Source organism: Antechinus flavipes, chromosome 1 (genome assembly GCF_016432865.1).
Source record: "Antechinus flavipes isolate AdamAnt ecotype Samford, QLD, Australia chromosome 1, AdamAnt_v2, whole genome shotgun sequence".
NCBI classification, from domain to species: Eukaryota; Metazoa; Chordata; class Mammalia; order Dasyuromorphia; family Dasyuridae; genus Antechinus; species Antechinus flavipes.
The window spans coordinates 682,209,720-682,237,665 of record NC_067398.1 but is presented as its reverse complement, the minus strand read 5'-3'; the positions used below and the strand labels follow the sequence as shown (position 1 = coordinate 682,237,665).

At 37.8% G+C, this 27,946-nt stretch overlaps 1 protein-coding gene across 1 annotated transcript in view; it reads right to left on the bottom strand.

The window, feature by feature from the left end:
• The window catches only part of GALNT9 (polypeptide N-acetylgalactosaminyltransferase 9), a 277,398-nt gene that overhangs the window by 205,902 nt on the left and 43,550 nt on the right, over positions 1 to 27,946 (bottom strand). The window contains exon 2 of the mRNA XM_051972578.1: positions 36 to 216. Coding sequence (XP_051828538.1) covers positions 36 to 216 — 181 coding nt within the window. The remainder of the gene's footprint in view (positions 1 to 35; positions 217 to 27,946) is intronic.

The following is a 27,946-nucleotide window of genomic DNA, read 5'->3' as shown; positions in this document are numbered from 1 at the left end:
CCAAGTTTGGGAGCAAAGTTTTGACTCCCACTTACTTTTTAGGTCTATAGTCTGGGATGCTCCTGTCGAGGGAGATCCGGTCGCTCAGCTGGGCATTGTAACCATACTCTTCATATTTGGTTTCAGATTCATGGCTGTCATCTCGGAGTGTGGCTGCCATACCACCCTGGCCAAGTCCTCCTGGCCCTTCCACCAGACCCATGGGTTTGGCTAGACCTAAGGAGGGAAGACAAGAATGAATCTCAGAAGCCAATAGTATATCTGCCTCCATACATTGGAGATGGCAAAGGAGGGGGACTTTGGAAAAGAGAAAGCTAGGGAGTGTGGTGTATGGAGTGGGAAAACCATAGATTTGAAGCATTATTCTTCCTCAGATGATCTATGTTCAAATCTGTTCTCTACTACTCATTATTTGTTTAATCTAGGCAAATTCTTGTACTTTGCTGGATCTCAGTTTCCCCATTTGTACAGGGTTGGGTCAGATGACTTCTAAGGTTCAAGGAACAAGCATTTACTAAGTGTCTACCATATGCCAGCCACTAAATTAAATGTTTCATAAGTATTACCTCATTCAATCCTTACAACTTTGTGATCAGAGATTGTAATCAGATTGATCTATGATCAATTTATACATGGTATTTAATTTTTGAAATTTTGAACTAGAGAATCATTAACAGATTTGAAATTTTCATTTCCAAATGTTAGCAAAATCAAATTGCATATGAAACTATGAATTTATTATATATGTTACACATAATCATATTATACATAGCCTGTTTTTAAGCCTTATTAAATTAAATGTCATGATTCCATATGTTCCATAAGTCTTAATTGAGTACCTACGATGTGCAAAATATGCCTACAAAGAAAAAAAAAATGAGAAAGCCCTGCCCTCAAGAAATTTGCCTTTTATCAGGAGAGACAACTTATACATATATAAGTGAAAGCAAAGTACATGTTTTTAAAAAATTGATGCCATAATTTCATTGGTAGAGGCAATAGACAGTGAGGAAATTCCACTGAACCAACGTGATTCATTCTCTGGTATTCAAGACTTGATTGTGGGTACTGTGGGATTCAGTAATTTGTTCAGAACCAAAGTCAGTATGTAGCAGAGGTAAGGACTGGGACCCATGTCTTTTTGACTATTGGGATCTCTACAATGTAAATATAAAGTAATGTGAGAGAGCAAGGAGGACTTAAGAAAGGCTTCAAGTGGGAGTTCATTCAGTTTGTTTCAACTCTGAGACTTGAATCCTTGGAACAATGAATTAAAAATGTTTTGTTAACATGTAAAACATTTTATAAATGTCCTTTGTGAGACTGTATAATATCATAAACAGAGGGTTAGATCTTGAATGAGAAAACTTGAGTTCTGGTCCTGGTATTCCCCCTAGTCCCATAATTCATCTTTCAGCCTCAGTTTCTTCATTTATTAAATGAGAATAATAAATCAGCCACTAGTATCACATGTTTATTACAAGGAAATGATCTAATGTTTCTCAGTCAGGCTCAATCTACATTTCCAGGCTTATTATTGGTGATTCCCGTCTCCCACTCCCCCCACCTTATGTGACAGAGTAACATCTAGGACTTAGTGTCAGAGAGGCAAGTTAAAATCCTACCTTTAATATTTACTAACTGTGTAATCTTGGGCAAGCCATTTGTCTTCTCTAGGCCTCAGTTTACTCAACTGTAAAAATGAAGAATTGCCTTGATAATCTCCAATGTTCCAGCTCTAAAACTATGATACTCTGATTCTGTGTATTTTCATTTCAATCAAAGTAGACTCTTAGATGTTCCTTGAAAGTGACATTCCATTTTGACCTCTGCAAATATGCACAAACCACCCTCCCTTTCCCTTATCATACTTGTGAGACCCTTCCTTAAGATGACTCAACTTGTGTATTGACATGTTAGTTATTTTTTGAGCATAATTCCAAATTGCTTTTCATAATTCTTGAACCCATTCTTGGACCAACATTGAGAACCGAAGCATCTCAAGTAAGGTCAGCATAATCTCTAATAAACACTGAAAATGAGATATTAGGTCCGGCCAAAAATGTGGAAACATTTTGCTGGCTTTGAATGTAAGGTCCAGGAGACTGATGTTAGACAATCCCGTTTCTACATGAGGCAAAGACGGGAATGTTAGCTCACAGTGCTTGTTGGTGAGCTGAACACTTTCCAATTCATGTAGCATCATTGAATTTCATAGCTGGAAGGGAACTTAGGAGGCAGCCAGTTCAATCTGAGTGCAAGTAAGAACATTTTATAATATATCTGACAAGTAGCATTCAGTCTCTGCTTGAAGAAGAACTCACTTATCTCAGGATAAACTTTGGGAAAATTCTTGTAAAAGTTTTTTTGTTTTATCTAAATATGCTTCTTCACAATTTCCACCCATACTCTTATGTCTTCTCTCTATGTCCAAGACAAATAAGGCTAAACATTTTTCGAGGTACCAGATTATCAGATACTAGAAAACAGCCATAATAAATGACGACTCTTTTCCAGTCTAAACATCCCCTGTTTTTTCAATAAGTCCTCAATATTGCATAAAGCAGAGCCTCTTCACATCTTGATTGTCTTCCTCTATAACTCTCCACTGGCCAATACCCAGCTTCTAAAACTCAACTTCAGGAACTGTATGGAATATTTAAGATCTGATTGCCTTTAAATTCAAAATTTTTTAATTTGAGAGTTAGAAAAGATGTCATTTAGTCAATGGCACAAATTCACTGAGATACAGTAAGCAAGAATTCTAGTCTCCTAAATCCTTCTGGGAGGAGATTCTGGGCTTGGGAGGTAGGGAGCTGTCTTAGGTCCTAAAGGAAGATTGTGAGGATGACTGCTGGGGTCCCGAGTGAAGTAATTCACATAACTCTGGGAACCCTGACTTAATAGTTGTAAGGGAGAGATTAGATACAGGGAAAAACCAAGCCAAAGATGAATATGTCTCTATATGGATGCCTTGTCCACTCCCTCTGTATATAATTTAATCAAAATTATGGTTTACTCCCAATTTATAGGATGCTTGCTTTTCACAAAGTTCACAAAATTTATCAATGTCCTTATTCAAATGTGCCACCCGATATTTCATTTAAATATGCACAAACATACACTGCTTGGTGTTTATATAAAGTTTGGGGAGGTTACATTTGGTGGAGAGCAGAATAATTATAGGGCATGCAAATTACTCCCACTTCTCATTCATTTTTCATTTAAATATTGGGAAAATGTAATTACACTATTTTCACATCTGTCTCTACTTGTACTTGCATCTTCCATAAAATGAATCCACGAGTAACACATTTTCAAATTGTGACTGCTTTGCAGACCAGACTAGAAGGCGGGAGAGGAGAGAACAAATTCTTCCTTTGGAGAACTGGGCATCTTGAGAATACCTACTCAGTTGGAAATCACTGTGTAAATTCTTCAGTTATATGTCTCTTGGTGTTATAGCAGCGTTTCTAACAAATTGCCTCATGATGGGGTCCACTCTTCAAAGTTGTATTTGAAGATTTCTGCAATCAGTTTCCTCTTCCCCTTTTCAATGCTACTTTCTACAACTGGCTGAATATGCTTTCTCTTTCCATCTAGACTGATCTCCATATTCCCCCTAACAACCATTATTTACCTTTTCCTCCAAGATTTTGCTTTTGATATCCCTCCTACCTAGAATAATGTCTTTCTCCCTCTTTCCACTATCACAAATCTATCCTCTCCCCAAGGGCAAATTAAATCCTTTAATCCACTGCTTTCCTCAACAGAGTGATAATTATGGTGAGGATGAAGATAATGACAATTATATATTAATTTAAGATTTATAGTCAAATCAGTCTTCTTGTTTTTCCTTGTGCATTACATTCCATCTCTTCTCTTTTCAGTTGCAGAGTAATTTGGATTTTCACTAATTTTTCTACCTACAAGGAGCCTTATCCTTAGTCTGTTGTCTGAGCTTCCCTCCAAAAAGGACTCTATCCTCTCCTCATAACTTGGTTAGAGAAAAGGTCCGGGGAAACTTTCAACTATTTCTCCAATATTAGGATCTGACCCTTGATACTTGATAGCAGTACTGATAAAATGTCCACTCATTATGAACCTGATGGCTTATTAGTCCACTAGAAGAGGAAAAAATTTATCCTGCTTCCATCAGCTATTAAACTATGAAACAATAAAAATATTGCTCACTAGATCTCTTGGGATATTTTAAAACTTTGAAACAAATGAATGAGTGACTGAAAAAAATATTAAGTACTTTCTATGTATCAGGCACTATGCTTGGGCAATACCAACACAGTCAATGAATCAATTAACCAATGTTTAGTAAGTATCTTCTATGTACCAGGTACCATGGTAAGTCCTGGAGATGCAAAATGAGGCAAAAGACAGTCCCTGTCCTCAAGGAGCTTACAATCTAAAATAAAAGACAATATGTAACCAAATATTATATATACAAATAAGCTACATACAGCCCAGCTTCCTAAACTATGGGTTGCAACCCCATATGGGATCTCATAACTGAATGTGGAGGTCCCAGATTATGATTTATTATCAGTAACTGTTTGATTTTATATGTCTATATGCTTGAGATCATGTGAAAATTTCTCAGGCAAAAAGGAGTCACAAATGGCAAAAAAATTAAGAAGCTCATGTACAGGACAAATAAGAAATAATTGACAAAGGAAAAACACTGGAGTTAGGGGGGATTGGGAAAAGCTCCCTGTAGAGATGGAACTGTTTTGTTGGGAACTAAAGGAAGTCAGAGGCGTCTAAATGGCATAATGGATAGAATGCCAGTCTTGGATTTAAGAAGAGTCATCTTCATGAGTTCAAATTTGGCTTCAGGCACTTAATAGCTATGTGACCCTGATGAGTCATTGAACCTTATTTGCTTCAATTTTCTTATATGTAAAAAATCTGGAGAAGGAAATAACAATCCATTCCAATATCCCAAATAGAGTCACAAAAAGTTGGACATGATTGAAAAAAATGACTCAACGACAGTAACAAAACAACAAAAACAAAATCCAGGGACATCAGTTAGTGGATTGAAAATGGAGAGCATTTGGAGAAGGGAGAAAGCCAAAGAAAATACCTAGAACTAAGAAGAGATAAAGTACCTGCCCTCAAAGAGCTTTCAAGTCCTGATTAGAACCCCATGAATCAAAAACCACATTTTATATAATTATAACTTAGAATAGTGTTAGAGAAAATAGGGAAACAGGAAAAGAACCTATATGTTCTAAAATGTTCATAGCAACATTCTTGTGATGGCAAAAAATGAAAATTGCAGAAATGGTTGAACAATTTGAAGTATGTGATTGTGATAGAATATCATTGTGCTATAAGATATGATGAGTTCAATGATCTTAGAAAATCATATAAAGATTTGCATGAAATAATGAGGAGTGAAAAGAACAGAACCAAGGGAACATTATATACATAATAGCAATATTGTTTTTAAGAATGATTTTGAGTGAATAAATTGTTTTGATTACTATCAATATTTAAATAAACCATAAAGGATATATGGAAAAAGTCTCTATCTACAAACAGGAAAAAGCTGATAAATAAATATATGGAATAATAATGCATATATATGTGTATATATGTGCTAATGGTAGCATCTCTGTGGTGAGTAGAGGAGGGAAGAAAAAATGAAAAAAAAAGAAAAAAAGGAAATTTACATGATAACTTGTTTATTTTAAAGAAATGAAAATCATTCATAGTGGATTTGAGGTTTCATATACAATCATCTTTTTGTTGTACTATGCTGTGGAAATATTGGTTTTATTACACAAATTAAAAAGGGAATACATTAAAATAGAAAAAATGTGAACTCGAATACCTGTGGCCACTTCATAGTATTCACTGTGCAAACTAAGTGGAACCTAGCTGTATATTCTAATTGGGAAAGACACCACAAACAGGGGGTGGCAGCCAGGGAGAAGAGTTTTAGACGAGAGAGTCAGAGGTTTCATAAAGTAATTGATTAACATGTCCTCTCCAGCAATGGTAGTGCCAACTTGATTACTGTTCTCAGAGCTAGAATTAGAAAGCTTTGGCAAAGCTGAACCAGCCCCATGAAACAATTACCTAATTTTGCTCAACAACAACAAAAAGATTATACAAAGGGAATTGACAAACACATGGACTCTGAGGGCATAGTAAGTCTACAATGAACTCACCACCAGCCGCATGTATTAGGGAAGTGTTAGTTCCCCAAGGAGCCCAGAAATTTATCAAAAATGGCTCCCATCCGCTGAAAATAGAATTTGTGACCACATTCCCAATAATATAATGTACATTTAGAAGAAGGCATTGAATTACAATTGAGACATGTAGTAGATACACTAGGACCTCCCTGCACATGGAGTCATGAGGACTTCTCAACTTTCCAATGTGAGAGAAACAGAGAGACAGAAAGAGAGAGAAACAGAGACACAGAGACAGAAAGAAGAGAGAAAGAGAGAGATAGAGACAAAGAGAAAGACAGAGATAGATGCAGAGAGACAGAAAGAGAGAGAGAAAGAGAAAGAGACGGAGACAGAGAGACACATAGAGAGAGACAGAGAGAGACAGAGCCAGCGAGAGACAGAGTCAGAGAGAGAGAGATAGACAGACAGGCAGACAGACAGACACACACACACACACACACACAGACAAGGAGACAGACAAACACAGAGGGAGAGAGAGAGACAGAAAGAGAGAGAGAGGAGACAGAGACACACACAGAGGTGGGGCAGAGACAGACAAAGACAGAGATAGAGACAGAGACAGACACACACACACACAGAGACAGAGACAGACAGACACACACACAGAAAGAAAGAGAGAGAGAGAGAGAAAAGACAGACACATACACGGGGGGGGGGCAGAGACAGACAGAGACAAAGAGAGAGCAACACAGAGAGAAATAGAGAGACAGAGAGAAGAAACAGAGACACACAAAGAGACAGAAAGACAAAGAGAGAGACAGAGAAAGAGAGAGGGAGTGTGAGAGAGAAACAGAGACACAGAGAGAGAAGAGATAAAGAGACAGAGAGAAACAGAGACACAGAGAGAAGAGATAAAGAGACAGAGAGACAGAGACAGAAAGAGAAGAGATAAAGAGACAGGAAGAAAGAGAAAAACAGAGACACAGAAAGAGAGAGAAAAAAGAGACAGAGAGAGGGGGAACAGAAAGAGAAAGGGAAGAAAGGCTAGAGAAAGAGAGAGGAGCAAGAGAGAAAGAGAGAGGAGGGAAGGAGGGACAGAGACAGAGATAGCAAAACACACAGAGATAGACACAGAATGGCAGAGAAATAGAGAAACAGAGACAGAAAGACAAAGACAGAGAGAGGAGAGAGACAGAAATAGAAATAGAGATAGAGACACACACAGAGAAAACACAAGAGCAAGGTCACATTTCTCCTATTAATTCCATACCAGGGGTTCTTAATCTTTTTTGTGATCTTGGACTTTTTGGTTGTCTATTGAGGCTTCTGGAATCTTTCTCAGAAATATTTTCTGTTGCTTCCATTCCATGCTAAATTTCCAGATAATTTTGCCCCCATCCAAGTTCATATTTTTGTTGTCCAGCTATTTCAGTTGAATCAAACTCTTTATTATCCCACTTGGGGCTTTCTTGGCAGAGATACTGGAATGGTTTGCCATTTCCTTCTCCAGCTCATTTTACAGATGAAGAAACTGATGCAAACAGGGTTAAATGACTTGCTCAGGGTCACATAGATAATAAGTGTCTGAAATCACATTTTAACGCAGGAAAATAAGTCTTCCTGACTCCAGGCTTGGCATTGTATGCACTGTACCACCTAATTACCTCAATTCCAAATACACAGACATGCCTCTGAAATCTGTCCATAGACTCTTTTGAATATGTGGACCCCAGATTAAAGACCCCTGGGCTAGAAAAAGGAAGGGGAAAATGAAAATGTAGGAGAAGCCTCTGCTCTTCTCCTTAGTTTGAGAGAAAAGAAGGAAAGGGAAAGGAGCCAAGGTCTCATCCATCTGGCCATGTAAAAGGAGAAAGACTCAGAATCCATTATAGGGGCTGCTACCTTGGCTTGGAAGGGAAGAGTGAGGGAAGAAGAGAAAGCCCTTGGAAGATCTATTCAAAGATATATCTACTACTTTCTGGTCAAATCAGATCCCATAATTCTAGTTCTGTGCCTTCCTTATAGGATCTACAACCCTAGCTTAGCTTCCTCTATTGAGGAAGAAATTGCTTACAACAGAGTCTTGGAAGTTCCGACTGCAGAACAGGTAAATGCTTTGAGGGGCGTCTCTATCACATTACATGAAAAAGTCACCTTGTAGGAGGGACACTGGATAGAGTACTGCGGCTAGCATCAGGAAGACCTGGGTTCAAATCTGGATTCAGATCATTACTAGCCATGTGATCCTGGGCAAGTTTTTACCTCGGTTCCTTCCATTGTAAAATGGGGGTTATAATAGCAACTATCTCACAGGGTTTTTGTGAGGCTCAAATGAGATAATTTTTGTAAAGTGCTTAGTTCAGTGCCTAGCACATAGTAGGGCCTATATGCATGCTTATTCCTACTCACTCACTCCCTTCAATCTATTCCACAAGACTCATTGGAGATCACAATATCAAAAGGGAATGACCATATTTTAAATCAGAAAGACAGAGACAGAGAGAGGAAGAGACAGAGGCAAAGAGACAGAGAGACAGAGAAAAAAAGAGGAGATAGAGACACACAAAGAGACAGAGACTAAGAGAGAGAGAGAAGAGACAGAGATGGAGAGAGACAGACAGACAGATAAAGAGACAGAGAGGCAGAAAGAGACAGAGAGACAGAGACAGATGCCTCACCTCATCCCATTTGGAAGCATTTATCATGGAGAGTGCTAGATGGGGGAAGGACAGGGGCAGATTATTCTACTCCTCCCCCAACTGCTAAAAAATAAATGCCAATTATGGCACCCAGGAGACAGAACTGGAAACACTTCATACTGCGGATGAAAGTCTAGTTAAGGCTTAGACACCTAATGAGCTGGGGGTTTTTAACATATAAATTTATACGTTTAATGAGAATCCTGAGAGTGAGAGTTGCTATGCCATATTCAAAGCAATATAATTCAACAGACATTTATTTTGTGTTTGTCAGATGTGCCAGGCTGAAGATACAAGGGTATAAAAAAGAATGATGAAAAGAACCCCTGGTTGATTAGATGATTCCCTTAATCAACTTGATGGGATTGTGGGGCATGAGCCCCCGTTAGAATGCAGCATCTGTCATGGAATCAGTCATATCCCTGATAGGGTGCAAGTTACAGGGTGAATGGTGACTATTTAATTAATGATTGGTGACTGAGACCCAGGATGACAGACTCTTGTCAGAAGAAATTTCCCCCTCTATGGTCTACAAGAATGAGCTGTGGAAATGCATCCCATTAGTTCCCCTTCTATACTTCCTTTCCTTTGAACTTCTGGACTGGATAACAGCAAATAGAGGGATGGGGTTCTTTTTTCCCTGGCATCAATGGTCACTCACAGCAGCATGGCAACAGAAAAAGTGTTCTTGTCAAGGAGAGACTGAGACTGGAGTCTCTGGATCTTCTCATTCCTGGATAATTTCTTCTGCCTGCTGTTCCCCTTTCTGAGTAAAGGATCTGAAAAACTGGAATTACTGCATGGATAATCCTAAATTCAAGAGGTACTGAGTTCAATAGTTAGTCACTAACTACCCAGAGAGAGACTACCTCTCATTGTATCTGATATCTTCTCAGAGAAGAAGAATCAAAAGGTGAATCTTACAACCTGAGGATTAAAGTCACACAAGGGCTAAGCAGATGATACTGACTTTGCCAACTCTTCATGATAATTCCTAGGAACTATTGAGACAGTTCAGGTCCAAGCTAAATGGGAAGTATTTTGCCGAAGATAATGCTTTCTGTATTCATGTGTACATGTGATGCCTTTGTGCCTTAAACACTGTATAGAGGAGGTGGGTAATAAAAAGTTGTCCCAATACCCATATTATACACCGAATACTTTTGAGGAAGGATATTCCAACTCTCTTATATGTGAAAATGCTACATCCACAATCCATAGCTTAGCTTCAGTTTAAATACTTTCCTAAAGATATATAGTTGGGACTATTGCTAAGCCAAAGAGAAATTGCCTCATTAGGTTTTAAGACTGGTCTTGACTAGACCTTCATCAGATGTTCTTTTTTATATCTTCTTAGGTAATACTGTACTTAGCTTTTGACAACAACTGATCCCTTTAGGGAGATCTGGAGGTCTGAATAGAACCTAGGACGATATGAATACATAATCCCTAAATAGGGATATCCTGGGCAAAATATGGAAACATTATCTCCTTCAAAGGGCTGACTTTCCTCTTTCATTCTACAAGCATAAGTTGGCCCCATCCTAACTTTCCAGTTTTCTTACACTTCACTTCCCATTATATACATGCTCAGTGATCCAGTGTTGTCTCTCAAACATCTGACTCTGGGAATTTTTACTGGGTGTTTTCAATTCCTGGAATTCTGTCCTTCCTTATCTCCATCTCCAGGTTTTTCTGGCTTCCTTCAGATATCACATAAAACCCCACTTTGTGCAGGAAGCCTTTTCTAATTCTCCTTTACACTCATATCTTCCCTCTATTGATTATCTTGTATATCTCTTGTATGATATAAATGTTTGTATGCTCTCTCCTCCATTAGATTATAAACTTCTTGAAGGAAGGAACTGTTATTGCTTTTCTTATATCCCCAGCATTTAGTACAATGTCTGGCACATAGTGGGTATTTAAGAAATGCTTGTTAAACATTGACTTGATAATCCATTAAAAGATCAGTTAAAAAAAAATGGTACTGTCTAGCTTGGAGAAGAAAAAATGTGGGTGGTGATAGGGCCATAATAGCTGTCTTTTGTAGAAGGTCATGAGGTACAGGGATGCAATTCATTTGACTTAACCACACAAGTCAGAAGTAGGAATATTGGATAGAAGTTGAAGAGAGAAAATGTTAGATTTAATGTAATGGGGGAAACCGTCTTAATAATGCTGTGCCAAAGTGGAATCACTTTGTCTTGAGACATGAAAGGTTCCCCCTTGGAGGTCTTCAATCAAAGGTTGGATTTTGCAGTAAGCTGTAGAAAGGATTCTAGATGGCCCATTCAAATGAGTGGAGTCTCTAATTTTCTGACTGCAGAGTTTTAGGTAGGATGTGTCAGAGACACATTTTCCTGAAATCACTGTCAAAAGCATTCTGCACACAGGTCTCATCTATACTGAAAGTGTTGACTCATCTGCCGTCCATCTAACCTAGAGTAGCCTTTCCTCAAAATACAACATGATAGAGTTTAGAGAGAAAATATTTGCATGTTTCCCTATACTACATTATGTCTTAAAGCCCCTCCCTCTGTACCAGCTTCATTTTTGTTCTACATTCATCTGGCATCATCATTATTGTGCATGATGTGGAAAGCTGGCAGGAGTTAGAAGCTCATCTGTATCCTTAGTGAGTTAATGGCCCAGAAATTGCTTCTTCTTCTTGGAAACTGAGAAAATGGCTTTTGTAGCCACAGGTAGGAGGGATGCTGGTTCATTACTGAATCTTCCTCCCATTCCTATTCCATAATCAGAGTTAACCTTCCAAGGAGAGAAAGACATTCTAGTTTTCAAGGAGGTTCCAATGGGAAGGTAAATCTTCTCAACACCAGATTCTGGTCAGTGGTTTCCAGTGCCATTTGGTCAGCTGATCAAATGGCACCGGAAACCACTCCTGATCACTAGCTCTGGTAATAATCTTTGCCTGAGAATTGGTATTGAAGAATCACTCATTTACTCATACAATCAACAAGAAACAAAAGACAAAAAGGAGATGGTTCCAGTCTGCCCTCAAGGAGTTTATATTCTTTTAGGGGGACAAGATATAAAAAGTAAACATAAAATAAATACCAAGTAATTTTTCATAGGAAACACTAGCATTCAGAAAGAAAAGATGTTCTTAGATGGGGGACACAATGGATAAAGCACTAGACTAAGAGTTAGGAAGACCAGATTTCAGATGCACACTAGCTATGTAACTATGGACAAACCATTTTCCATCTTCCAGCCTCAGTTTTCTCATCTATAAAATGAAGATAATAATAGTACCCATATTTCAGAGTGGCTGTCAGGATCAAATGAAATATTTGTAAAGTACTTGGCAAGCCTAAAGGGCTATATAAATTCTTCCCATTATGAAGCTCAGCCTGGAAGGCAACTAGGAGCTATAAAAAGTGGAAATGAGGAAGGAGTATATTCCAATCATGGAGGACAGTCCATGCAAAGACACAAACATGGGTCATTCAGTTTGACTAGTTAGTAGAATATATAAATAGGACTATTATATAATATATATATATATATATACACACACATACATATATATATATATATATATATACATATATATATACACACACACATACACATATATGTATATATAATAAGCCAGAAAAGATAGGTTGTACCTAAATTGTGAAGGGCTTGAAACAGAGGAGTTTGTATTTGATCCAAGTAGTTGGGGAAATAGACAAGGTTCTTCATTGGCTGGTCTCAAGTAGTATTATGGAAAGCATACTTTCTCTGGGAATTGGGAATATCAGAGTTCTACTGAGTTACAATTACCCTTAGAACACTGAGAGAGATAGCAATCATTCTGATATGTAAACCTAGAACGGGTATTACACAAATTTATATTATCTAATCTTAATTGTAGCAAGATAATCCTTCTTTTCTCTTAATTGATTCTCTATCCCAGTTAACAGAACAAGTGTTCTCTCTTTTTTATTATTATTATAGCTTTTTATTGATAGAATATATGCATGGGTAATTTTTCAACATTGACTCTTGTAAAAACTTCTGTTCCAACTTTTCCCCTCCTTCCCTCTACTCCTCCCCTAGATGGCAGGCAGCCCCATACATGTTAAACATGTTAAAGTATAGCTTAAATACAGTATATGTGTACATATTTATACAGTTCTCTTGTTTCAAGAAAAATTGGATTTAGAAAGAAGGTACAAATAACCTGGAAAGAAAAACAAAAATGCAAGCAGTCCACACTCATGTTCCAGTGTTCTTTCACTGGGTGTAGTTGATTCTGTTCATCACTGACCAATTGGAACTGAATTGGATCTTCTCATTGCTGAAGATAGCCACTTCCATCAGAATTGATCCTCATATAGTATTATTGTTGAAGTGTATAATGATCTCCTGGTTCTGCTCATTTCACTCAGCATCAGTTCATGTAAGTCTCTCCAAGCCTTTCTGTATTAATCCTGCTGGTCATTTCTTACAGAACAATAATATTCCATAACATTCACATACCATAATTTATTCAGCCATTCTCCAATTGATGGGCATCCATTCATTTTCCAGCTTCTAGCCACTACAAACAGGCTGCCACAAACATTTTAGCACATACAGGTCCCTTTCCCTTCTTTAGTATGTCTTTGGGATATAAGCCCAGTAGTAACAGTGCTGGATTAAAGGGTAAGCATAGTTTGATAACTTTTGGGGCATAGTTCCAAATTGCTCTCCAGAATGGTTGGATCTTTTCACAACTCCACCAACAATGTATCAGTGTCCCAGCTTTCCCACATCCCCTCCAACATTGTTCATTATCTTTTCCTATCATCTTAGCCAATCTGACAGGTGTGTAGTGGTATCTCAGAGTTGTCTTAATTTGCATTTCTCTGATCAATAATAATTTGTGTTTCCTCTGTTTCAAGCCTCTATAATGCTCTCTTCTCCAGTCTTTCAGTTGTGTCACATTTCTCTGAAAAATTAGAGGCAATTCACCTTAGAGTCCCATTTTTCCTTCTGCCATTTTACATTTCCCTGACATCGTTCCCAGCTATCTTATCTTTTACTCCAGTCTCTATTGAAGTGGTATCTCATTTCTTTGAAGCCCATCTTTCTATATGTATGTTTGATCCCATATCTGTCCATGTTTCCAGTAGATAACCCTGATTGCATCCTTCCCCCTTTTCTTTCTCTCTTGTTTCTGTTGATCTTTATCTATATATTGATTCCTTTCCTCTTCCCAAATCTCTCTCATCCTTAAAAACAAAAAGCAAACCCATTGAATTCCACCATTCTCACCAAGTATCATCCTACATATCTTCTCCCCTTCTCGGGTTGAAAGGCTAGGTTTTTTCTCTTTCTTTATAACTCTAGTATGTTGCAGAAAGCCTGGAACATAGTAAATGCTTAATAAATGTTAAGTGTTCTTGATATTCCATAGGAAGATCAGTCGAAGGAACTTGAAAAAACTGTCTTTACCCAGTGCCTCTAATTCTTCTCCTCTTACTCTCTTTTACAATTATCATTCTGATCTTATCATTCAATAACAAATATATTCTATAAAGTTAACAGTGATGGCTAGTTGACAAATCTAGTGTCATTTTCTCAATCCTCATCTTCCTTTACCATTTAGCAATGTATGACACTATTGGCCATCACTACTTCCTGGATATACTCTGTTCTTTGAGTTTTGAGACACTAAAAGTCATCTAATGTCTTTGAGCCTCAGTTTCTTCATACATAGAATCCAGGATTTTCACTGAAGGTATCTTAAGTCTAATTCTATGATCCCATGATCTAGAATTCCATGACTTATGACCTTTGATTCTCCTGCATGCACTCTCATTTCTGAGTTTTCATTATACTTTTCATTCTTGGCTCTTCTCTTACCCATCTGATGACTCCTTTTCAATCTCCTTTGTTGTGAGTGTATCACTAAATGTGAGTGATTATTAAGCTATGTCTTTTTCTTTTAATGATCTCATTAACTTCCATGAATTAAACTATCATCTCTGTGTAGATATTCATATCTATATATACAATCCTTCTATTTCTCCTGAGCTATATCATAAATATCCTATTGTACATTTCAAATGGGATGTCCCATAAGTATCTGAAAGTCAACATATTTCAACCAAATTAACTAGCTTTCTTACTAAATCCTCCCCTCTTCTGAACTTCTCTATTATACTCAAGGGCTCCATCATCCTTCCCACTGTCTAAGATTTTAACCTGTACTTTTCACTCACACCGATCAGTATATCCAAATAGTTGCTAAACGTTCCTTCTTTCTCTCCTTCTCCTTCTTTCATCTCTCTCTCTTTGTCTCTCTCCCTTCTCTCTTTTCTTCTCTCTTAGCTTTCTCTTTCTCCTCTCTTTTCCTGTCTCCCTCCCTTCTCTCTCTCTCTCTCTTTTTCTTGTCTTTATGTTTCTTTTCTCTCTCCCTTTCTTTTTCCTTCTCTCTTCCCTTCTCCCTTTTCTCTCCATATATATCAATTTAAACATATGTGTGTATATCTATGTATATATGCATATATTACATTTGTATATGTGGGTTGACTCCCATATTGAATTTTAACTTCCTTTAATCTGTTTTTTCTTTGTATACCATTTAGCACATTGCTTGACATATGGTCAATAAGAATGGAGAAAGACCTATAATTTCATTCATAAAATGAACTCTTGGATTGGTGCTTTCAGGTTGGCACATTCTCCTTCTTTTATGATGTTATTTATGATCTTAAAGAGTTGCCTGTGGAATTAAGAAGTAAAATGAGTACACGGCAACAGCAAGATTATACGATTATCAATTCTGATGGAGGTGGTTCTTCTCAACAATGAGATGATTCAGACCAATGATCTTGTGATGAAGAGATCCATTTACATCCAGAGAGAGGTCTATGGGAATGGAGTGTAGATCACAATATAGCATTTTCATTTCTTTTGTTGTTGTTTACTGGAATTTTATTTTCTTTCTCATTTTTTCCTTTTTGATCTGATTTTTCTTGTGCAGTAAGATAATTGTATAAATATGTATGCCTATATTGGATTTACATTTATTTTTATCGTGTTTAACATATATTGGATGACTTGCCATCTAGGGAAGGGGGTGGGAGAAGGGAGGAAATTGGAATACAAGGTTTTCCAAAGATCAATAGTGAAAAATTATCCTTCATATGTTTTGAAAATAAAAAGCTTCAATAAACAAGAAGTAAAATTACTTACTTAAGACTAAAAAGCCAGTCTTTATCAGACTTGGGATTTTGAATCTAGGTTTTTTTGACCCTAAGACTAGTTATCCCTTCACTATGTCATGATTAGTAGATGCTCATTGATTGATTATTCCAAAGCCAACATCTTTTCTGCTGAAATCCAGACCTCCCACCCTCATCAAAAACAACATTACTGGGGCAGGCAGAGTAGTAGTGTCTTGTGTATGTGTGTGTGTGTTGAGGAGGGGGCTGAGGTAGCAGCAGCTGAGATCCTTTGGTATGGGTATAGCAATATGGGCTGGCAAAGAAGATACTGCTGGAATGAGATAAGGAGCCAAGGCTGAGTCCCAGCAGGTTGCAGGTATTTTAACTATTTTCTAGGAGCAAGGAAGATCTTAAATGACTCCATAGCTTTTAAAACCCACAGATTTTATTTTATTTTTAAAGAATGTCATCACACATCGGTGCTTCCCTACAGGATTTCCGGAGCTCTTATCTTCCCACTGCTTTCTGGCATCCTTTGGGTTGGCTGGTATTTCATTTCATAAAGAATGGCTTCTAAAGAGGTGGGACTGCTTTGTGCTACCAGCAAAAGAGGGAAGGAAAAGACAGAGCGGACTCATAAAGATTGCCCAGGAATGGATCAGGGAGTTCTGAGGACTTATTAGACTAATGGGAACCAAGTTACCCTTGTTGATGCTTTTTTCCCCCTTAGGAGACATCTCCTGTAACTCAGAGAGGCAGGAGATATCGGCTGCATCTCAATCAGCCAAATATTTCAGCACCCATATGGATTATTTGGTTTTTCACACGCCATCAGTCAGACGTTCTTTCTGAGATGGTGCATGGTTGGGAATGATGGGGGTACTATGCTCTCTGGAGAATGGAGATGGAGGTTTACCCACAGGGAATGGAGAGATGCACAGCAGGTGCAAGAAGCAAGCCACCATGCATCTCAAAGGAAGGAATTATGTGAAACAAAGGGAGCAGAGAATGTCATAAGAGAAACAGGACAGAAAAAAAAATGCTCTATTCAGAGGCAACTAGGTGGCACAGTGGATAGAACCCTAGGCAAGAGTTAGAAAGATTTGAGTACCCAGCTGACCTCAAATCCTTATTTGGACTTATAGGCTCTTAATGTCAACTTTCCCAATTATAAATGTGTAAAATTCACTAGCACATAGTAGGTACTCAATTAATATTTGTGTCCCCTCCTTCCTCCCCTAAGTAAAATAAGCATTTGTATAAGTGCCAGGCAGTAGACTGAGTGCTTTAGGTAGGTGCAATTATTATCCACATTTTACAAATAAGGAAACTGAGACACGCTGAAATTAAATTATTTGCTCAGGGTTATACAGTTTGTAAATGTCCGAAGCAACATTACACATCAGAGAGGAACATAGAAATCCCTGCTCTCAAGAGCTCATAGTCTTCTAAGGAAGATACACAGAATGTAATAAAGACCAAAACAGCAGAACAATATAGGTCCCATCACTCATCCCCATATTCCGTTTTCATGTTGATGGATCCAGGAGTTTGCAACCAGATGTAAGAATACATCCATAAATGTATATGTATATGTGGTATATATATATATCCACATATACAACAGACATGAGAGTAGATTCCATGGGGCATAGTGAATTAGACTTGGTCAGGAGGCCAGGATTCAAGGAATAAAAATGGTTAACATTTTGATAGAACTTTAAAGTTTGAAAAGTGTTTTTATATACATTATCTTATGAGTTTCACAATAACTGTTTAATAGATAGGAAAAGTGAGACTGAGAAAGGTTGGGAGCTAAGCCCAGTGCCATGCAACTAATAAGTCCAAAGAAGGATTTGAACTCAGATCTTCCTGACTATACATCCAATCCTCTATCTATTGCACCATGTAGATTCCTTGAATATTTATTTGTTTCGTGACCTTGGACAGTTCCCTTACCCTTTACCTGCCTCAAGATAAAGAAGGATTTGCTTTCTAGTAAGCCATGGGTGGATTTTGATCTGTACATTGGTGAAGGAAATTCTTATACTGGGAGCTCCCAAAGCTTAACAGCAACAGCAACAACAACAAATCACAGTTCCTTTCCATATTCATGTATTCCTCATAATAACAGACTGACATCTATGTCTGAGAGCATTACTACTGCTAAACTCCCTCCTGAGAGAGCCTTTTACTCATATCATTATCTTGCCATTGGGTCTATACCATTTAGCAATACCACCCCACCCCCATTATTTTGGTCTTTAGGGATAAAATAAAAAGTATCATATCATTTTTCCTGATTGAAATGTTGACTTCCTGCTCCAGACAGAATCAATACTATTGCACCCCAGAGTAAAATGTAAGTATGAGGATGGTGAGAAATTCAGGAACATATTTCAGGCATTAGAGTCAGAGCAACCCCATTTGCTTTTCCCATAATAAGGCAGGGAGCTCTCTAGGCAAACCACATGAATTCAAAGGAAGAGAATCCTATTCTTACGCTGTGTGTCTGTCTTGTGTGCTTGTGTGTTTGTGCACATGCAAAATTAGTACTGAAGCTCAGGATGGGTCACCAGACTGAAAACCTCACCAACCATCTATTGTCAAGAGTCACTTTATTTATTTAAGCCTTGCTATTCTCATCTATAAAATGGGCATAATGATATCCATCCTATGATCCTTACAAGATCATTGTAACAAAATTTCTGTGGACACTTGAAGGGGCTAGTGACATGGGAGCTCTTACTATGAATTCTTGTTCACTCCCAGGGCTCATCAACTGCTCTTGCATCAAAGTTTTAGAACTAAAATCTTAGCTCTCATGAAGGGGAAATAACTTGAGACCAGTAGTTAGAGGTCTGAATCCTATGTCATTTATCAGCAATGTGACTTGTCCAAAGGGATACAAATGAATATGAATGGTCATTTCTGATGTAGATTTAGAGGGAATGACTAAAATAATGTTATGATTCCTTTGGATTTCAATGAGATATTTTACATGTAAATCATCTCTAGACAAGTTTAGCTATGTCTGCTAAAGTCGTGATTAAGTTTTTAATAAAACATTTTTTTAAAGCCTATAATACCAACGAGGTGTTTCTGGTCTTCCTTTGCTTACTCAGTTCCTCCCTTTGGACTGAAGTCAGTTGTTCAGTTGTTGATAAACATTTAATAAGCATCTCTTGTGTTCTAGGTATTGTGCTAAACAATCAATGAATCAAATCTCTATATTTGAAAGAGAGATTGTGATTCAGCCTTCTAATGAGGCAGGGGGAGAGTGGAGGAGCAAGGTCAGAGGCTTCCAGATTTCAAGCTAAAATGGACCTTAAAGGTTATTTTCCAACTCACTCATCTTGCAGATGAAGAATTGGAGTCCAGAAGTTTAGTGGCTCACCCAAGGTCACATAGATGATAAATAGAAGAGCTGAGATTCAAACCCAAGCCTGGCATCTCCAGTTTTGTGCATCTCCAGTCTCAGAAGGCTCTTAGCATTGGCAGCTCTACTGGCGACATTTGGGGAGCAGATGGAATGGCATATGTGGTGGAGAACTGCCCTACCTCCTTCCCTCACCACTCTCTGTCTCCTTTTATCCCCAACCCTCAGTATTAAACAATAGATGTATTTTTAAACTCAGTCCCCATCATTTTTTTTTTACCATTAGAACCCCTGTGGCATGTAATGCTCTATGCCCTGGAAAACAGCTGTGACTATATACCTTGTCAGCAGGACCCTCTAAACTTCAACCCCTTAACAAGTCTGTTTTTAACAGAAACTCCATTGTTATCTGCCATGTTATTTTCTCTTCGGATGTCTCCCTCCTTCCTCCCAAAAGTGTTTTGATTACTTTCCCCAGTCCAAGGGTCCGTTTCTTTCTCTGACCACTGAGAGTTCATGGTGGGATGAAATGGGAAGCCAGTACTTTCTTAGGGAAAGGAATTGTTTCCTGGAAGTCCCTACAGGGACCCCACCATCCTCAATCTAATGTTCCTGATCTCATTTCCTACACAATTTTACCTGTAAAATTATCTCATAGATCTCTATGAGAGAAATTGAAAATTCTGAATAAAATTGAAAGTTCTGTAGCCTGCCTGACAATGTTACCCTGAGGCACCTGCAGGGACAGTGGATAAAATATAGGACTTAAAATCACAAAAACCTGGTTTTTGAATCCAACTCATATACGTAATAAGTTGAATGACCCTTTACAATTCACTTAACTTTTATCCACTTCAGTTTTCTTACCTACAAAATGGAGATGATAATAATAGCAGCTAGGTGCAGTGGGTAAAGTGCTAAGCCTGGACTTAGGAAGACCTGAGTGTTTAAATCCAGCCTCAGACATTTACTAGCTGTGTGATCCTGTGCAAATCACTTAACTATCTTTGTCTCAGTTTCTTCATCTGTAAAATGAGCTGGAGAAGGAAATGGCAAACCACTATAGTATCTTTGCCAAGAAAACCTTAAATGAGGAAAGACTGAAATGATTAAACAGGGACAACTTTACAAAATTGTTATGGAGATTAAATTAGATAACCATAATAGCTAACAAAACACTCTACACATGTAATCTCACTTGATCCTCATATCAATTCTATTATTATTCCCATTTTGCAAATAAGGAAATTGAGGCTGAGAGAGAGAGAGAGAGAGGTGATTTATATAGTATCATAAATCTAGGAAGAATCTGAGGTAGGATGCAAACTCAAGTCTTTCTGACTGGTAATCAAGTTCTCTATAACATTACCAAGTTTTCTCAGTACATTTTAAACCCCAAAGCACTATATATAATGTTAATTATTATCACTGTTGTTACTTGACATCTCCTTCAAAGATCGTTCATGCTTCAAGATAAGTTTTCTTTATGAAGATTCCTCTTCCTCCAATTAGAGGAAACTTCTTCCTCCTGAAATCTCCCACTGCATTTGACTGTTCCACTCAAAAGACATACTCTCCATTTCGTCTGATCATATGGGTACTGTAGACTATAAACTTCTGGAGGGAAAAAATGGTCTTTAATACTTCTCTTTCTCTTTTCACTTATTTGTAGATATTTAGGAAACAACAGCTGAAGCATAGATTCATTTATGATCGGAGAATTAATAAATGACTGAACCAGGATAGAACTCAAATTCTGTGATTCAAAGTGATTTTGTACTGTGTCTTGTCACAATGGAAATGCAAAAGGCTTTCCTTGCTTGGTCCTTTGTCATTCTTGAGCTTAGATCTCTACGATGATCAAGTCCCTTCCTCTCTCTTGGTCTATGTCCTCATCTATAAAACAAGGAGGTTATCATGGGATTTTTTTGGGGTCTCCTAGCTTTGACATCTTAAGATTCAATCATTATGTCCAAAACTTAAGTAACCTAGGCATGGGGATTCAGAAAGAAAGCTTTGGCCCTCTCCCTTGACATAAAAAAATCACAGATCCAGCAGGTTCCTGACGTCTTGGCTAGCAGTAGACAGCTGGCTCAGTACATATATTTAACTTCATTGGTGCTTAGAAACAGTGCCCCAAACCATCTGTGGGTGAGACAGGTAATAAAGTATGTTTAATTGTTGGGATAAATCTAATAGGGCACCTGGGAGTCAAGGAGGAAGGAGACGTACTCTCATGCAAATTCCAGTGCTGGGGGCCTTGCATTGGTCTAAGGAATCATTCATCTGGGTTCAATGAATGTTCCATCTGCATAGTCCCTTAACGTAGCTCCTCTGGCTCAGATACGAACCTGCCACATAGATAGCAATGATGAAAATACATTTTCTGTTCTTTAAAAAATTCTATACTTTGAGAAGCCAGATTGTTATGGAGATATTGGAGTCATCTATGACTCCCTCCCCATCATCTCCACATACAGTTACTTGTCAGGTTTGGTCTATTCTAATATTATTCTCTCTATCCACACATCTTCCAGTCTTGCTTAAACCTTCATCCCTTCCCCTCTGCATTACTGAAATGGGCTCTTAACTGGTCTTCCCCCTTCCAACTTTCCCTCCCCAATCCATCCTCCACACAGGTGTCACTTTGGTCAAGTCTCTCCCTTAATAAGGAGTCTCTAGTGTCTCCCTTTTGTCTCTAAAATAAAGTACAAAACATTAGTTTGACATTTAAAGTCCTCCCTGGTCTGGGTACCGCCCATCTTTCTGGTTTTTATTTTCTTTACTTTCCTATTCTCTTTTATATACGCTCTTTCCCATTCATACTAGTCTGCTAGCTCTTCTCCAAGTACAGCATTTCAGCTCCAGCCTCCATCCAAAGCTATGGATAGAGTTTCTGCAAGTCTGGAAGGTGATCTCCCCCTCCCCTTGCCTTGGGATTTCTCTGGCTTGCTTCAGAGCAAGGCACCAAACCCCTTCCTGATATCCTCAGCTGTCGGCATGTTTTTTTTTAGTTCAGGTCCTCATCATTTCTGCTCTAAATTATGGAAACAGCTTCCTTTTGAGCTTTCTGCCTTAAGTTTTTGCCCACTCTGGACCATTCTGCACAGTGCTATCCAAAAATCTTTCCTCATATGCAGATTGGACCAAGTTACTTCCTGACACAAAGCCCCACTATTGCCTCTAAAATAAGACCTTCTGTTCATCTTCAAAATCTGTATAAAACCTGGCTCATTGGATGTGATTCTTCTTTCCCACACTCAGTAATCCAGTCCAAATGGCTTTTCCATTGTTCTCCTTTTCAATATTCTTTCTCCCACCTTGACCTCTTAACTGGCCATCCTCATGACTGCAAAGCATTCTTTCATGGAATCTCTCTCTCTTAAGGTGCAGCTCAGGGACCATTTTACATATCCCCAATACATCATATATATATATATATATATATATATATATATATATACATATGCATATATATACAAAGTGTAAATGTATGCATGTATATCTGGATATATACATTGTATATTACTGTATATAGTAAAGTGTATATATATATAATTTTTGTGTGTATATATATGCATTATGTATGTAGTTATGCAAGATACATATATAGATATCCATATGTATACATGTGTATAATTAGTGCATAAATATATGGATATGTATATCTATATGTATGTGTATATAAATATGCATATTGTATATAAACATGTATTTATTAACTTTATATTCTTCCCCATTATGAATAATGTCTCCTCCATTACAATATAATGTCTTGAAAATAGGGATTATTTCATTCTTTGTATTTGTATCCTAAATCTTGCACATAATAGGGACTTAAAAAATATTTCTCGATTGATTGATGGTTTTTTTGTCTGTCTTACAGAGACTGTTAAACAGTGAGTGTTTCTTTAAGAATCAGATAAGAATGTTGAGGACTGAAGTTTTAGAGTTGACAGTTAAAAAACATCATGTTGGAAAACACCTTTTTATACTGAATAAGGAATAAGATCAAAGGATTGTGTGTGTGTGATCTTGTGAAAAAAATGTATACTACATGTGTGTTTTTTCCTTTGAGGTCTGTGATCCATAAATATCTAGGAACAATCTGTGCAACAGAGAATGAGAAAATAAGGATGGCATTCTTTCTTATTAGAACTCGTTAAAGTGTTATTTTACAAGTAAATCTTGCAGAGATAATTTAATAAAGAGAACTTTATGAAGACTTTAGGAAAAACTAATAATGTAGTGTATTTTTTCATGTTTCATGAAGACAGAACACAGAACTAATTTTGAAATATATGTGTGGGTTTAAGTTATTATTTACAGTGAATTGAATGATTTAAAATTGTTTCCAAACAAGTAAAGAGGCATCCAGGTGACTGGCAGTGATGTTAGTCATAGCCATACTATTCTAAATAGTGACGTGCATTACATAAATTTAGTGATTTTAATGTATATTTAAATATAGCTAAATAAAAGTAATTGCCAGTGGAAAAGGCGGTTTCTTTAGTTTGCCAAAGAATTAATATTTAATGAATTTGAGTGGGAGCTCAAGCTAATTACTTAATTGAGACAAGATTACAAATTTATTAATAGAAATAAATTATCTAACATGCCACTAGATTGATAGAGAGTTTTGGATTCATAAATTAAATATATAGCAATGAGTCAAGTGGCAAGCTAAGGTTGGGCACCCTGTAGGAGATTATGGGCAGACTTCACATGTCCTACAACCCAACACGTGTGGGGGGCACATTCTGTCACATCTGTTATACTTTGCAATTTTTAATCTGGATACATGTAAATTGAGAAGAAGAATGGTAGAGGAGACAGAATACTGGACTTGGAATCAGGAAGACTGTCTCTAAGACTCAAATACTGCCTATCAATTTACTTCCTCTATGACCTTGGGCAGTCCCTTAAGGAGGAAGGGCACAAGCATGTGTTAAGTGCCTACTATCTGTTAGGTACTATGATAAGCTTGGAAAAACTGAGGCAAACAGGTTAAGTGACTTCCCCAGGGTTACACAGATAGTAAAGATCTGAGACTAATCAGCATACTGTACACTGTGCCTCCTAGTTTCTTTTAAGCTTCTATATCTCCAGTGGAATGTAAAGTCCTTGAGATTATGGACTGTTTCCTTTTTGGTTCTGTATCCCCAGCCTGGCATAGACTTCTAATACTTAATACATTTTTGTTGAACTGAGTTAAATCCTGCCCAACAAAGGCTCGTGCTTTGGAATATTCAGCTTTATTGGCCAACGCTGACAGTCAGGTTTGGAAATAATTATCCTCACAGTTGGAGTTTTTGAGAACATATGAAAATCTTCTTGAGTTTTCCTGGGAGCTGGAGATTCTCAGAGGTGAGCTGGCAGGGTGAGCTGGTCGATCTTGAGCCATCACATGATGGCCTTGCCTCACATCCACATCAGCTGCTCTCTCTGTTCTGATGAAAAGTCATGTTTCCCCTTCTTTTGTCTCCTGTGTTACAAGGTAGGCAGCATCACTCTTGGGAATGCTGATAGAGACCACAGCCTGCTCTGCCCATGAGAACGCTTTCTTGACTTGTGATTAAGAGGCCCAGAAGACCACTGACAATAGCCCAGGACTGAACCCATTGCTACCCAGGTACCCAGTTGGCATTCCTGACACTGTGACTTTCACCTGGACTACCAGGGCTATGTCTACAGCAGTGAGGATAGACCACTTGAGCCATCTTCACTCACCCAGAGCCCCTTTACAAGAACTGGATCACAGGGTCATAAACGTTGATGCTTACTACTTATGCAATTGATGTTGAGCAAATTACTTTTCTATTCTGGTACTCCAGTTTATGAAATGAGGGTATTGTGCTCTAAAGTTCCTTTCAACTTTTGATTTTTAGTCTTATGTGATTAAGTGACTAATCCCTAGTGATTTGCTCAAGTTCATTGAGACAAGTAGTGTAATAAAAAAGAATTGAAAATGGATTCAAGGGACTCAAGTCAATATCTGGGCTCTAATACTTCCTATCTAAGGGAACTTCTCACTCTAGAACACTCCTCCACTATGCTCCTTGGTGAATTCCTCCTGGAAATCTCAGTTTAGGAAATGGCCTCAGGATGTAACTTTCATTCTCCTCCTGGTTCTACCTCTGACTTTCCAAACTTCCACACTTTTCCCCCAATGGTTACTTCTACCTCCTTTCAGCCTCTTTTGGTGTCTTGTGTATCCCCAAGTTCCTTGAAAACAGGGATTGGCTTTCTTTGGCTGGTATTCAGTACCTGGGACAGCGCTGCACATATTATAATAATAAAGTTTAGTAAAGGCTAGCTAGTTGTTCTGCCTTGCTTTGTCTTGGGCATGTTATTTCACCCCTTGCCTTATCTGAAAAAGGAGAAGGATGGACCAGATGACCTCTATGACCTCTTCCTTGGCTAGATTTATGATTACGTGTCTCTAACTGTCAGAGTCATGATTCAAACCCCAGGGCAGGACACATTTGAGAGAATTTTTCTCTGGGCAAAGCTAATTGGCCTCTATGGAGTTAAAACTTATAACCTCACCTTTATTCTATAGAAAGGGAATTTTAAAAGAGAATTGCTCAGGTTGAGTACAACTCCATAACATTTGGTTTCTGGGCAGACAGGTCTGTGCATTTGGGCTAAAGTCTGGAGCCTCCAGAACCAAGAGAGTAGAGCAAGGACATTAGTCATTGTTCAATCTTTTAGCATAAAAGCAATTGGAAGAGGGGAGGAACTGGTGGTGGATGAGACATAGGGCCATAACTTGATGTATTTGTACCTGGAGCAATAAGCTTGCCTTTCCAAGAGAGGGAAGAAAGGCCCTAACATATAAGTATAAAGTCCTTGCTGGGGAGGTTGCCACTGAGGATGGAGGAAGTCACTACTGGGTCAAATAAGCCACCGGATAATAGGGCTGATAAGAAGATTGGATTTTAACATTCTCCTCAATCTTGTTCAAATCCCACCCAACAATGGAAAATTAGTTCTGATTAAAGAATAAAGAGAATTTAATCCAGGCAAATTCTGACCCATTGTGTTCTCCTCAGGCTTGGGTATATCACCTATATCTATATCATCTATATTTATCCTGTGTCTATATCTACACCTATATTATCTATATCTATATCTATTCTGTATCTGTACCTATGCCTATATTATTTATGTCTATACAATCTATATCTATTCTGTATCTATACTTATACCTGCATTATCTATATCTAGTTATATCTATAGCATTGATATCTATATAATCTATGCCTATACCTGCATTATTTATAGCTATATCATCTATATTTATACCAATACCATATATACTTATGTGATTTACATTTACATCTATATCTGTTATCTATATACATGTATACATCTGAATACTATTTGTATCTAAACTTATTTAAAATTTTTTAATAACAGTTTTTTTATTTTCAAAATACATTCAAAAATAGTTTTCAACATTCACCCTTGCAGTATCTTGTGTTCCAATTTTTTTCCCTCCTTCCTTACTTCTTCTCTCCCCTAGACAGCAAGTAATCCAATATAAGTTAAATATGTGCAATTCTTCTAAACATATTTCCACACTTACCATGTTGAGCAAGAAAAATCAGATCAAAAAGGGAAAGAAATGATAAAGAAAGAAAGGAGGCAGACAACAAAAAAAGATGAAAATCCAATGTTGTGATCCACATTCAGTCCCCATAGGCCTTTCTGGATGCAGATGGCTCTCTCCATCACAAATCTCTTGAAATTGGCCTGAATCCCCTCACTCTTGAAAAGAGCCAAGTCCATCACAGTTGTATATTTATATGTTTAAATTATATCACTTGTATCTATACCAATGCCTATTTGTTGTTTTTTTGGTTGTATCCAAGTCTTTGTGACTCCATTTGGGATATTCTTGACAAAGATCCTAGAGTGGTTTGCCATTTCTTTCTCCAGCTCATATTATAGATTAGGAAACTGAGGCAAGCAGGGTTAAGTGATTTGCCAGGAGTCACATAACTAGTAAGTATCTGAAACTGGAGTTGAACTCAGAAGGATGAATCTTCCTGATTCCAGGCCTGGAGCTTTGCTGCCTACCAATATCTATAGCTATAGCTATATCCATATTGATATCATCTATATCTAGATCCATCCCCATACCTATATCTATATCTCTATTCCTATCTCTATCTAAAAGAATTTTTCTTTTGGAATATAAGCCCAGTGGTTCTGAGTTAGTTGGGTTCGGTCGCTCTCTTCCCTGGATTCTTCACCATCCTGTTGTGCTTCTTTCCTCAGAGAAGAGTTGGTTCCAGCTGTCTACTCCTGTCTTCCCTCTCCCATGTTCAGGCAGCAGTGCTGGAGGCCGTGTTTCCTCAGACATGCTTCTGCCAGATGCTGTGTGTCCATTGGGACTCTCTCTGTGTGCTTTGTACTGGTGTCTTTTCTGGAGGCTTCTTGCACTTACTGTGGGTATTTGAAGTCGATCCTCAGATCCAGTTTTTATCCCTTCTTTGCTCCTAGCCTTCACCTGCTCCTGTTTAGAACCTG